Source organism: Crinia signifera, chromosome 3, assembly GCF_055691185.1.
Source record: "Crinia signifera chromosome 3, ASM5569118v1, whole genome shotgun sequence".
NCBI lineage: Eukaryota > Metazoa > Chordata > Amphibia > Anura > Myobatrachidae > Crinia > Crinia signifera.
The window spans coordinates 255663561-255676668 of record NC_139219.1 but is presented as its reverse complement, the minus strand read 5'-3'; the positions used below and the strand labels follow the sequence as shown (position 1 = coordinate 255676668).

Sequence of the window (13108 nt, the reverse complement as noted above, 5' to 3'; positions counted from 1 at the left end):
GTTAAGAAACCATTGCATGTACCCTGATGGCAGAATAAAAGACAAAGTACAGACAGAGATAGAAGACATGATACAATGGACAGATGAATGGGTGGGCGGGGATTATGAATACATTGCTTCCCATGCCTGTGTTTGGATTGGTGGTGACAGTAGTTCTGTGACTGTAACAATAATATATATTATATGCTGCTAACAACAGTGTAAGCTAGTGCTTGAACCTAATGTACACTAATATAATAAAATAAAAAGATATATTTAGGTATTTGGTACTTGTTTCCTAGCACGGCGCCCACCGGGTCCCATCGCATACCATAACTTAAGGTATGCGATGGGACCCGATCAGACCCAACAGACCCGATTTTCGGGTTTTAAAGACCTTCCCATACAATTTAAAAATCGGTCGCATCGCATTCCATTACAATGGCATGCGATGCGACGTGACCGACCCGATTTCACATTGTACCCAATGTTAAATGCCCCCCCAGACCCGATTTTTAATTGTATACCCACATGATGGTTAATTATTATGTCAAATGCCCCCCCTTTGTTAACGCAATGCCACGATAAACGTCAACCCGTAGCGTGGCGAGCACAGCGAGGCCGCGAGGGGCGGTGGTACGTGTCCTCCAACCTTTTCATACCCCCACTATCCACGTCGGCGTGGAGTTGACTTTATAGAGTGTGGCGAGCGCAGTGAGGCACCAAGCCCGAAGCGCGGCGAGCGTAGCGAGCCCCGCGAGGGGACGCAGAATATATGTGAAGTAATGCGCGTCCACTCGCCACACTTCGGGCTCAGGGGGGCTCGCTGCGCTCGCCACACTATATAAAATCAACTCCACGCCGACGTGTATAGTGGGCGGTATGAAAAGGTCGGAGGACGCGTACCGCCGCCGCTCGCCACGCTTCGGGTTGGCGTTAATCGTGGCGTGGCGTTGACAATGGGGGGGCATTTGACATAGTAATTACCCATCAGGGTGGGTATACAATTAAAAATCGGGTCTGGGGGGGCATTTAACATTGTAATAAGCCATCAGGGTGGCTGTACAATTAAAAATCGGTTAGATTTGGTCGCATCGCATTGCATGTGATTTGGTCGCATGCGATGCGACCGATTTTTTCGACCCGATGACATACAATATAAATCGGTGGCGCTGTGCTAGGAAACAAGTACCAGGTATTTTTATAGTCTTTATCAAAAAAATGTATTGAAAAATAATTCTAAGGACTAATATCATTATCATAATGGTGGCTTTGTTTTGTTGAATCACTGATTTGCACTGTAAATGCAGTCGGCATTGCTTGTGTGACAGGAATTAGCATGTAAGCTGCCTGGTATAGGAAGGAAAGCACAAGTAATGATGTCACTGGAATAATATGCTTGGACAAACACAGATGCCCACATGCAATTAGACTTATGAGACTGAGGGAGTGATCAGATGTGGATGCAACAGATTAGCTGTGAAATGAAGCTAATAATGCAGCTGCTGGGCTGTCTATTGAGACACTCACTGTAATCCGCTGTGAAGTGCACAAAGGGTAATGACATTTGGCCATCAGGGTCAGTGTGACTGTGTCTTTTGACACCGACATGACCATGATGCTCCCACCAACAACAGCCAGTACCATCCCTCCCTGCCCAGGAGCACCTATTAGAATTGCATGCATCTCAATGCAATTCCAATCTACGCTACTATCTGTGACAATCATGACGCATATGCAGAAGAAAAACATTGGAGACTCCTGCATCCACCTCTGATTTACACCAAGCCATTGTGATACTGGACTCTGTGGCAGCTTCATGGACTGCTATCTATGCTGCTTACAGGAAGCAAGTGTACAGAAGCAACTGCATGGTGGGAGTAATCTTGCTACTGTATAAACAAAATATGTAGGCAGGGTCGCGGACAGGGGGATGCTGTGGGTACAGCTGTCCTGGGCCCCGGCCTCTGGAAGGGCCCGGGCAGCTCATTTTGCCCACCACACAGGCGTCTTCAATGCAGGACGCCGGTGGCCAATTAAAATGCTGCACCGGCTTTTGAGCCAATCAGAGTTCATCTACTGTTAGCCAATCAGAGCAGCTGCTGGTACACAAGCTCTGATTTGTTCACCAACCGGTTCTGCATTTTAATTGGCATTGTGCATTGAAGAAGCCTGTGCAGGGGATGAGGGAGCAGGAGTCAGGCGGTAAGTGAAGGGAGGGGGGGGGGGGATGGGGAGAGGGGCTGGGGGCCCAGACTGAAAATCAGTCCCGGACCCGAAAATTCCTAGTAGCAGCCCTGTATGTACTGTAGGATTCCCAGTATGTGGTAAAGGCTTACCTTGGTGCAAGTAAAGAGTATATACATTTTTTAGGACTTAAGTTGTAAGTTTGGTTTTGCTGCACACCGAGGGCTGGCGATGAGGGTCCAGTAACATGGTTCTGACCTTCCTCAAGTCACACTTCTACTATTGCTGAACTCTGTAACCAATCAGTGCCCCTGCAGTGAGCGCACAGATTTGTCAACACTGCTGTCGTCTTGTAGGATGATTGCTATTCTGACGGTTTCTCTCATTTTAACAGCAATTAGTTCCTCAAATTAGCCAGGTTAGAATACTTCTTACTAATTGCAGAGGTACTTATTATGCACGTATTGGATGATGCCTGAATGAGCAAGATGATGACAGAGCTAGAAACGCAACAATAAATTATATGACATGAAAACAAAAGAGGATTGGAAAAACACAATTATATCACATCTATGTGCCATATTTGTTTTGGCTTGCACAGTGGGAAAATGCTCAATATATATATTAGCCATGTTTCCCATGACCTCCCATCAAATTCCTGCCACAGAGTGAAGACTTACAATGTTCAAGAAGCATCTTCAATGTTTATCGGGATTGCTCCCTTAAGAACCCCACTTAGTGTTTCTTAATTAAAGGAAGGATCTTGCACCGTGGGATCTTTAATAATTGACTCATATTAATGTGAAGCACTGAGCTTTTGCAGATGAGATGGACATCATATACTAAGGTCAACACTTTTACAGAGCTAATGACAGCTAACGAGTAGCATACATTATTAAATACATGTGCAGACATTCCTGCCTAGCAGGTGGGGGACTCTGACCTGTGCATCTGCCCCGACTCCCTCGGAGGGGAATCCTCATCTTCATCCGTGCTGCAGGACTTTGACCTGGATTTTGACGTTCTCTGCAGGACACATAGGGAACACATATTTACTGTCTCACTATATTTGCCTGCTTTGTTCACTAGCAATCTTCTACTAAAGTATATGCCGCATATCAACCGGCTATGTATATGTCCATGATGGTGATGTTTTAGTTCTAGCAACTGTTACAGTATATGTCACAGGAGTAGTTGGAGTAACTGATTGCTACAATAACACTGAATACAGTGGAAAGCCATTTCAGTGGTTTCTATTTCCCAGACTGATTTGTTTTAGTTTGTTCCCCTTATACAGCATTTGACTACAGACCGACCTGCTGTGTAGATGCTATTACAGCCAAAGAAAAACTTCAGGTAATTCCTGTCATCTGATGAAAATAACTAAATCCCCCTAGACCAGGGGTCTTGACTCCAGTCCTCAATTACCACCAACAGGTCATTTCTTTAATCATGCACAGGTGAGTTTATCTAGGTTGCTGGGTAAGTAATTATCCCAACTGCTTGCAGACACAAATCCTCATACATGACCTTGAGGGTAGAGGTAGACAATATAAATCACAGGTAATTTTTTTCTTTTAAGTTTTCTTTTACAAATGTACTTTACAATAGCACACTTTAAAACTGGCAAATACATATCTGTTATTGCAAATTTAGGTACTTATGTAGTATCTGGGCGTCCGATTTTGTGATTGTATGCCTTACCTTAAGGCATACAATCAGATGCGATGCGATTTTGCATAGGATTCAATGTTAAGAAGGTCCTGTTCATTTCCCCACTATCCAAGTGGGCATAGAGTTGATTTTATATAGCGTGGCGAGCGCAGCGAGCCACCGAGCCCGAAGCGTGGCGAGCGAACGCATATTTCTTAAAAAGTATTCTGTGTCCCCTCGCGGGGCTCGCTACGCTCGCCACGCTTCGGGCTCGGTGGCTCGCTACGCTCGCCACAGGTTTATATCCAACTCCATGCCCACTTGGAATGTGGGGAAAGGAAAAGGACCCCTTTTTCCCATTGAATTCTATGTTAAAATGGACTCAGACCATTTTAACATTGAATCCTATGGAAAAATCTTGACCATCGTATCGCATACGATTTGGTCGCATGCGATGCGATGCAATGCGATCCGACCCGATTTCTAAATCGGACGCCCAGATACTACATAAGTACCCAAATTTACAATTAGTATAGTCGGAGTCAGTCTAAAGGTGCGTACACACTGGCCCATATATTGGCTGTTCAACTGAATGGTCGATATATCGATATACCATTGGCCAGTGTGTATGAGCGATATATCTGTGAACGGTGTTGTTCACAGATATATTGTGTCCAAAATATCTAGAGATACCGTATATGGGTACGTCATGCAGTGTGTACAGGCGACCCACCAACCGCCCGTACAGCTGTGCTGTAAAGGTGCCCATACACGTTACAATTATTGTATACAATATTGTATACAATATCGCATCTCATCGCATATCGGTTTTGCGATGAGATCAGATGAGATGTGCAGCACATACTTTTTGTACTAGATCTCATCTCATCTGATCTCATCGCAAAACCGATATGCGATGAGATGCGATATTGTATACAATATTGTATACAATAATTGTAACGTGTATGGGCACCTTTAGCCCTGGTGATTGACAGCTCATTGAACAGGCGCATGCAAATGCTCCCGCCCATTAGTGATGTCAGTTCCGATGGATCGGACAGTGTGAATAGAGAACACATATGCATATATATCTATTAGTGTGTACCCAACTAATACCAGACTGAAACAATTGCATACCTCCCAACATGACCCTCTCCAGGAGGGACAGAATGCTCTATTCCAGGACTTCCCACTGAATTTATGATTGCCATCACCTGTGGTGAAACACCTTTCTTATCAATTAACCTATTCAAAACAGGTGATGTCAATCATAGTTTAATTGGGAAGTCCAAAAGCAGAGCATTGTGTATCTCCTGGAGAGGTCATGTTGGGAGGTACGCAATTGCGATCTGTCATGTCTGTAGATGACTAAAGTAGATATATTTTATTTTTTGTGACTTTATGCACCTATTTTTACGCATTTGCACCATTTGATACAGCAGAACAAAATGTATGATATATGTGAAAAGGCAAAAATTTGTTTATATGCACAATGTCTTCAATGTTATTTTCAGTTCATAAATAACGTTAATAACCCCTATGTCTGCTCCAGAAAATAGGCCAGCAAACTGAATCTATACAAAGGAAAAAGTTTAGAGCAGGGCACATAATCATGCATGCTAAAAAAATTATAATATTCAAGTAAATGGAAAAATCAAGGCCTAACAGCCCAGCTTAGTTATTTGGGGGGGAAGGGGGGGGGGGGGGTATTGTTTGAATGGTCTCATCAATAGGGGCAGACTGACACAGGTGGCAGCAGGGCATCGTGGCATGTGTCCCCCTCCAGCCAGACTCACTTGCAGTTGGCTGGAATTCCATCAGTTGTGAAGTTTTTATGCGGCCACAGACATCATGTAAATGGTCAATGATAAGTCCCAGGCCAGCACAGTAAAATGATTTTATGATATTACAGAAGTGGCCACAGAGCTTAAAAACTAATCTACTGCAACATACAGTAGTTTACTGATTTCCAGCTGCCCTTAGAGGTCATAGGCCACTGGACACTGCTCCTGCTTTAACTAACGCTGGCCATACACTTATGTGATTTTGCCCAATTTCACCCAATTCTGATGCATCGGGCCCAGATATCGGATGAAATTGGGCAAATATCATGTGATCTGATCTGATGCGTGAGCCCCTAGATTACAAGTGCTGCACGGACAGTATGTAGGATCTGTCAGATCGGGCAGCCTCTGGCAGCACTGGTATCGCATGCAATACTGCTGCCCGGGAAGTTCACGGTCGGTTAAGGGGTATTAGCTGCAACTTCTCCTCTCAGAGAAATCATAGTAATGTATGGGGCCTTTACTTTCATTCTGGCACACTAAGCACCCCATCCAAGTTGCTTGGTCTCTTTCAGGAGCAAAGTCAGAAGAATCCGCATTTACTAACACATACGGCAGTGATGCAGTCAATTCTGGATCAAGTCATTACACTGGGGTCTTTTTGGTACCATCTGCACCTATTGCAGAATGAGTTGTCAGCAAAATGATAGCCCCAGTCATTACCTATATAATGCTTCCAGCTTAAATAACATCATCTGTATTTAATTTTTTATGCATATAAACTAATCTAAACCTGTGTCATTTTTTCCTGTTGCTCAATATACATCTATAGCCATTCATATCTTTTAGCTGGGAGTAACTGTAAATGGCAATTGTGTACAGTGTATTCTCACCTTGTGCTTCGCAATGTTACCCATTGATGACCTTTTGGATTTACTTCGGTCTTTTGTCTCTGAATTCTGCATATTAGAGAAATAAAATAATAAATAAATCTGAACATAAATATTTCATCAACAAACTTGAATGCACTAGTCTTATTAATATATTTGCATATCAGAAAAGAAGGTAATATAGAAAAATTCCAGCAGGAAGCCGTATGAATATAATCACACATACAACCATTACCGACTGTACGGGTAGAGCACAGATAGTTTAGATGGATGGCCTTATTGTATACTTCTCTCTTGGCATGCCAATTGCACCAACCACCACCACCATTGTTATACAACAGAGAGGGCAAATTTAGCACAAGGTGGTGAAAAATCACATCTTAAACTGGCCTTACACTTGTCGGATTCTGATGGATTGGGCCGAGAAATCGGGTGAAAAGTGGCCAAATTGGATGTGTTTGAACTGGTCCAATGCACGGTCCCGTGCACATCGGATCGGAGTTGAAGATTGGACCTGCCTTCATGTCCAACCTCTGAAAGTCTAAAGCTTTGGCGAGTTCCACACTCCCCAGTCCGTTTGCTGTGGAGAGGGGGGCTGGGACCCTGCAGGGGACATCAGCAGAGGAACGCCCGGGAAAGCCTGGTGTCCTCCTGTAGAAGCAGGGGACCATCAAATGATTTCTCTCCCCTTCAGCCACAGGGGGGGGGCTGCATTCGGCCAGGCGGCGTTAACCTGCTCGCTAAGCAGCAAGAAAAGTTGCTTCGCAAGTGAACCTGAACAAGGCCTTAAGTACCTCCATAAAGAGAACTGCAACTTGGTGAAAAGTTTTCAATTTCAGCTCACACTGAGAAGCTCTGTAATTAGCATTCTCCACTCTGGCAGGGGCTGATGTGAATGCTCAAATATTCTCTGTAAGAGCACTGCGTAATATGTGTGCGCTATATAAATAACTGGTAATAAATAATACATTTGTTTTCTTTCTATTACTAATAATGAGATCAGTAAGTGAAATATTAATAGGGAGAACAACATGACTAGAACAGGGTATTGCATCACAGAACACCATTTATGCAAAGTAGGAGAACAGAGAAACAACATGGACTTCAAAATAAGGCACAAACAAGAAAACATTTGCTACCCGATTTTACAGTAATGGTGGCGGGGAGAAACAAAGGTAAATGCCATGGCTAACCCATAAAAGGAGGAGGGATTTAGTGAGTGGTCCAGCAGAACTGCCAGGAGTACCCCAAAAGAGACATGGAAAATGGGATGGAGCAAAATGAGGCTCTTTAACCCTCTGTGTGTCAATATCTCTGTGAGAGAGGTTCAAAATATCCACTAAAAATGCCAGAGTCGCTCTGATTTGTTATATAAATTTAAATAAAAAATGTTGTGTAAAAAAAGATATTTCCTATATACTGTAAGGTAAACAAAACATGTCATTATGATGAATAAAAAATGTTTGATTGACAATGTTACACCTATTATGACTATTTCAACTGGCATTCAAAGGGTTAAGTAAAAAGTGGTCAGGTATGGAAAAATCCAGAGCAAGGTTCCTAAGTCGTGGACCCAGCCTCAATAATGACTACCAAATAACAGTTGCATAGAAACGTAGAATGTAACGGCAGATAAGAACTATTTGGACCATCTAGTCTTCCCCTGTTTTGCAGTTATCGCTTTGTAATCATGGCAGAGATAAAACAGTTTAGGTTAAAAACTAGTTAAAGCTTGATTTAAAGTATAATACAAATGTGCAAATATGCAAAAATGACAAATGTTGCGGGCTACACAACACAATAACGTCAACCCCTAGCTCTAGATTATATCATCATGCAATGAAAAATGAAATCATTTGCTCCAATTGTGAATGATAATGATTAAAATAAATTTAGCATTTAGTGATATTATGGGAAAAGCATTCAACTACTATACTAGACAAATGTCACAAGCAAGCTTTTTCCAGATAGCAAGTTCAAAAAGAATAACATAATGACTTTTAGAATAACAAACATTCCACAAGAAGGAACATGTTTATCTAGAATCACCTAATTACAGCTGCAGGTGAGGTGTAAACAAGCCACATCCAGGATTTTACATACAGTAGTTTGATGCTTTAAGCATTTGTTAATTTGCCAGCAGCAGTAAAAGCCAAACAATGTAGAGACAGATGCTCTCTTTATCAAGCAATCTGATTTTTACTGTAACAAAGCCCCTAGGACAGAGTCCAATGCTGAATATATTAACACTGCCAGGAAAATAGCTTCTGCCTCAGAAGAACCACAACAAACATGTTTCATCTCCAACATTCCCTGCATTACCCAACTTAGACTTGGATGACCTGTATGCCAACCGTCAGCACCTACATAATGTTCCTCACAGTGTATGTGTATTATGGGAGTGATGTTACTGCACGACAGGGGGGATCCCGACAGTCAGCATCCCGACTACTGGTTCTCCGACAGGGGGCAAGCGCAGAGAAGCCCCTTGCGGGCTCGGTGGCTCGCTTCCCCTAGCCACAGGTTATATTGTCCTTCTATGGGGGTCATGGACCCCCCACAATGGAGAATAGCCCTGTCAGTCGGGATCCCCCATGTCAGAGCACTGGCAGTTGGAATTCCAATGTCAAGTTATTGACTGTCGAGATCTCCCCCCCTGTCGGGCAGTCACCCGACACCCGTGTATTATACATTTGGAATGTGTGGTACTTTAAAACAAATTATTTAATTGGCAGATCACAGTAGGGAGCAGTCAAATTATAAAGTCGATGTCTATTAGTAAAATGACTGGAATAGGCGAATTGTTCCCACCATTGTATTGGTAAATATTAAAGAAGTACAGTATTAAAAGGTTAGACTGTAGCATACATTAGCCACCTGTTAATGTGCCCTTCTATCACCGTATACTGTATTGATAAAAGAGAACACAAAACAAGATTCAAATATTAAAAGTATTAACCAAACCACACTTACCAAACTACACAAACATGGATCTTTTGCTTATCTCATGTTATCTCCTAATTTGACCATGACCCTCAGCACAAGATCTATACCTCTTATCCACACTCATCACCTGCTGTCATTCTCCGTTGCACCCACTCTGTGGAATCCCTCCAATGCACTTAACTTTCTTTTCATTTCCAAAACTTCAAGCGTTCCCTTAAAACTCACATTTCCAGGCACCTTATTCAATCCCGGAACCCCCCTCCCCCCATTACCTCTATCCTACCCGATTACATCCCCTCTATACAGCCCACACATAACTGTACACATCTCTTAATTAACTTTCATATCCTCATGTCCCCAGGCCAACATTCCTGTGTGACTGAGCACTCAGCCCACGAGGACCTCTGCAACCTGACTAAACCAATAGGTATTGCTATTATGTGCATGAATGCCTAGAGGGTATGTTTGCAAGCAGGGCCCTCTTACCTCTATATCTATCTGCTCTTCTTATGCATGAAATTTTCGGCAGGTGAGAAAACGGCCGTTTTTGCCTGTTTTTTGGGGCAAATTCGACTCGCCTATTCAATTCCAGTGCTGATTTTTCACCTGGGCGAAAAATCCAGCATTGTCGAAAACCGCGTGTACCGTTTTTGCGACCGTTTATACTAAAAAATGCTGAAAAGGTGAATTTCGTCCGGGATTGAATAACCCCCAATGCATTTTGCTATTTTCACAGAGCAAATCTGGGAACGAACTCTAACAATGCCCTTCTGCTTTTTTAATCTCTTTTCAAAAAAATTATAATTGTGATCCAATCTGTGCTTATTGCGAAATTCTGCACATGACAGTTTAGAAATGCTAACATGGTGGTTTCTATAAACAGAATATGGCATCATTTTTATTTACCAACCGGAAGAGAGAACATACAAACCCCACACACATAGGGCCCCACTTCCATTACCTCAATGCTGTGAAGCAGCAAAGCTAGCACTGTGCTTTGTTAACCATTTCAGGTACCAAAAACAAGAACCTTCATATTTTTTATATTATTATAAATGAAAAGACCAATTAAGTTGATAAAATGCATATTGTATTGTGAGTGAGTGAAATAATTAATATTTATCAGGTAGGACAAAGTAATAAGTTATACCTTAATGGCTTTACTATACTGTAAATTTATGTAATTTTAATTGGGTTTCATTAGATGGAATTTTTGTTATGAGCGATGACAATGACAGATGTTAACTTTGTGTTTAAACATTGATCATTTGCTTGCAGAACGGGTCCTATGTCGGAATACTTCAATTATTAACAGCCTGTATTGCGATGGAGTTTTTTGATCTTATAATTCTATGTACTAAAGATAACTTGCAGGGACTGCAGAAGTGATAACCCTTGTGTGTTAGATCTGTGCCGTATTAAAGGAGACTTCCCCATGTGTAAAGCACTCCTCCGGGGGAATATGATACTGTCTATGTGCACAGTCTCCGGAGCCACAAGGAGGCTGCGTGAGATCCCGCTCCTGCAAACATGCCTCAATAGGAATAAAGCGGTTTACACCATCTGAGGGCCGAACTACTTTAAGATAAGTCAGTGCTTTTCAGAGTTTGGTACATAGGGATCCGAATGTAATCCTCACACTGATAATTAATGAGTAAATGTAATCCTCCCTGCGCTAATTAGCCATCGGCAGGATATTTCTGTTAAAGCTCCAGCATTAGGCTGCTAGCAAATAGCAGCAATTCATAAAATAATTGACAACAAAAATACTTGATAAACAGGCCCCTTAGACCGAGAAAAATAATAATTTACTGGCATGTACTTTCAAAGCCGAGCCGCTAATATTAAAAATCTATTAAATTAACTGATAGAACGGCACAATTTCATGATGCCTTCTTTAGCCTTTCCACCAATAAATACCACATATAGGAAAGCAGAACTTAAAATGCTCAATCTTACTCAGGGCCGGACTGGCCATCTGGCACGTCTGGCAAATGCCTTGTGGGCCGATTTTGTACAGCCAGGGTAGCAGCGGCTGCTCCTGGCCGCAACCCCCCCCCCCCCCTCGAGGTGGAAGCTGCCTCTCATCCCCATCTGGCTATTGATCTGTTTTGTGCACATAAAACGTATTAACAAATCTTTTTTTGTTGTAAACTTATGTTCCGTCAAGTTTTTGTTTTTTTTGTGAATATTAGTTTAATGTCACATTTGCCACATTTGCCCAATTTCAACACATTTCAATGGGAAGGGAAGGTGGATAGTTAAGAGACCTGCTCTGTCTGCTGCAGCAGCTTCTGCCCTGCTGTGGTTGGGAAGGGAAGGTGGATAGTTGAAGACTTGCTTTACCTAGGATAGTTGGAGACCTGCTCTGGCTGCTACAGCAGCTTTTACCCAGCTGTGGTTGGGAAGGGTAGGTGGAACAAGAATAGCATAAGCATAAACTTCCGCCCATCTGCTGGATGGGCCTTAAGACTAGTGTTTAATAAAAAAAGAAATGACTGAATGTAAGATATTACAAACATTATTAAAGCAATTGGAAATAGAAGGTGTTTGCTTATAGATTTCAATTGAATAGGAGATCTCTATACCTGTTTCAGGTTAACATTCAAGCCCTCATGAGTTGCCTTTAGCAGTGCTCTCACAGTGAAGCTGTCAGGATCCTCCTTGTCCCTGATCTGAGATTCCTTTAGTAAGGACTCCAGCTTTTTCCTTATGAAGGATTCCACTTGGTGTTCTGTTGTTCCATTGCTCTGCACAGGATAAAAACAAAGTCTATTAACATGCGATTCACTCAGTGCTTAAGACTAATTCATGAAAATGTAATTTCAGTAGCGATGCCAGAAAGTGTGCATAGAATGATGCTTAGATGAACCAACGGCAGAATTTGCTTTCACAGAAATAAAACACAACACACCACTGTACTACTGCAGGAAATAATAATTGTTGATGTGCCTATCCAACTGTTCCATATTTCACTGCTTCCCAGACACTGTCCTTAAGTCACCCTGTAACAGTCCAGGTTTTAAGGATATCCATGGCTGAGCACAGATGGTTAAATCAAATTGACTAAGGTATTAATTAAGTCACCTGTGCATAAGTATGGATAACCTTAAAACCTGGACTATTGGGGTGTCCCGTGGGCAGCGCCTGGGAACCACTGATATATGATCTAGGCACAACACATTGGTACTTTCTTGACTACAGGTTAAGTCTCCCTAATCCGAAAATCTTGAGACCAGAATTGAGACCCCCTCCCCTCTGGAGCAAACGGCTCTGCAGATGTGAAACTCACCAATGCCGTTCACGCCTGGGGGTCTGCACATGAGCAAAAAGGTGCTTGCGCAGACCCCCTACCATCAGAAGAGTGCTCAAGTATCAGGCCCTATGGGTGTTCTGCAGTTTTCCTTTAAGTAGCTAAAATCATTTTCCCCCTCAAACTAGAGTTCCTGTGTGAGTGTCTCTGTGACTCAGGAAAATGTTGAATAGAATAATTGTCTAACACATAGAAAGACAATAAGGAATGACACATAGTTTTGACACCTGTTCTTTACTGCTGTTGAGTTGGTCTTGGTATTAGCACTGAACTGGGAACGTACACTGACAAAAGTCTTTTTATTGTGGCCTCCTTCCAGTGCTGCTAGACTGGCAGGTTGCAGGTCAAGACATTTC

General features: G+C 42.5%; 1 protein-coding gene across 3 annotated transcripts in view; it reads right to left on the bottom strand.

Moving 5' to 3' along the window:
• PLCH1 (phospholipase C eta 1) overlaps positions 1–13108 on the bottom strand; it is a 155832-nt gene that overhangs the window by 50679 nt on the left and 92045 nt on the right. For all 3 annotated transcript variants that reach the window (XM_083177900.1, XM_083177899.1, XM_083177901.1), the window contains exons 11-13: positions 12028–12189; positions 6497–6562; positions 3110–3192 (exon numbers count right to left, since the gene is read on the bottom strand). In XM_083177900.1, the coding sequence (XP_083034026.1) occupies positions 3110–3192; positions 6497–6562; positions 12028–12189 (311 nt within the window). The remainder of the gene's footprint in view (positions 1–3109; positions 3193–6496; positions 6563–12027; positions 12190–13108) is intronic.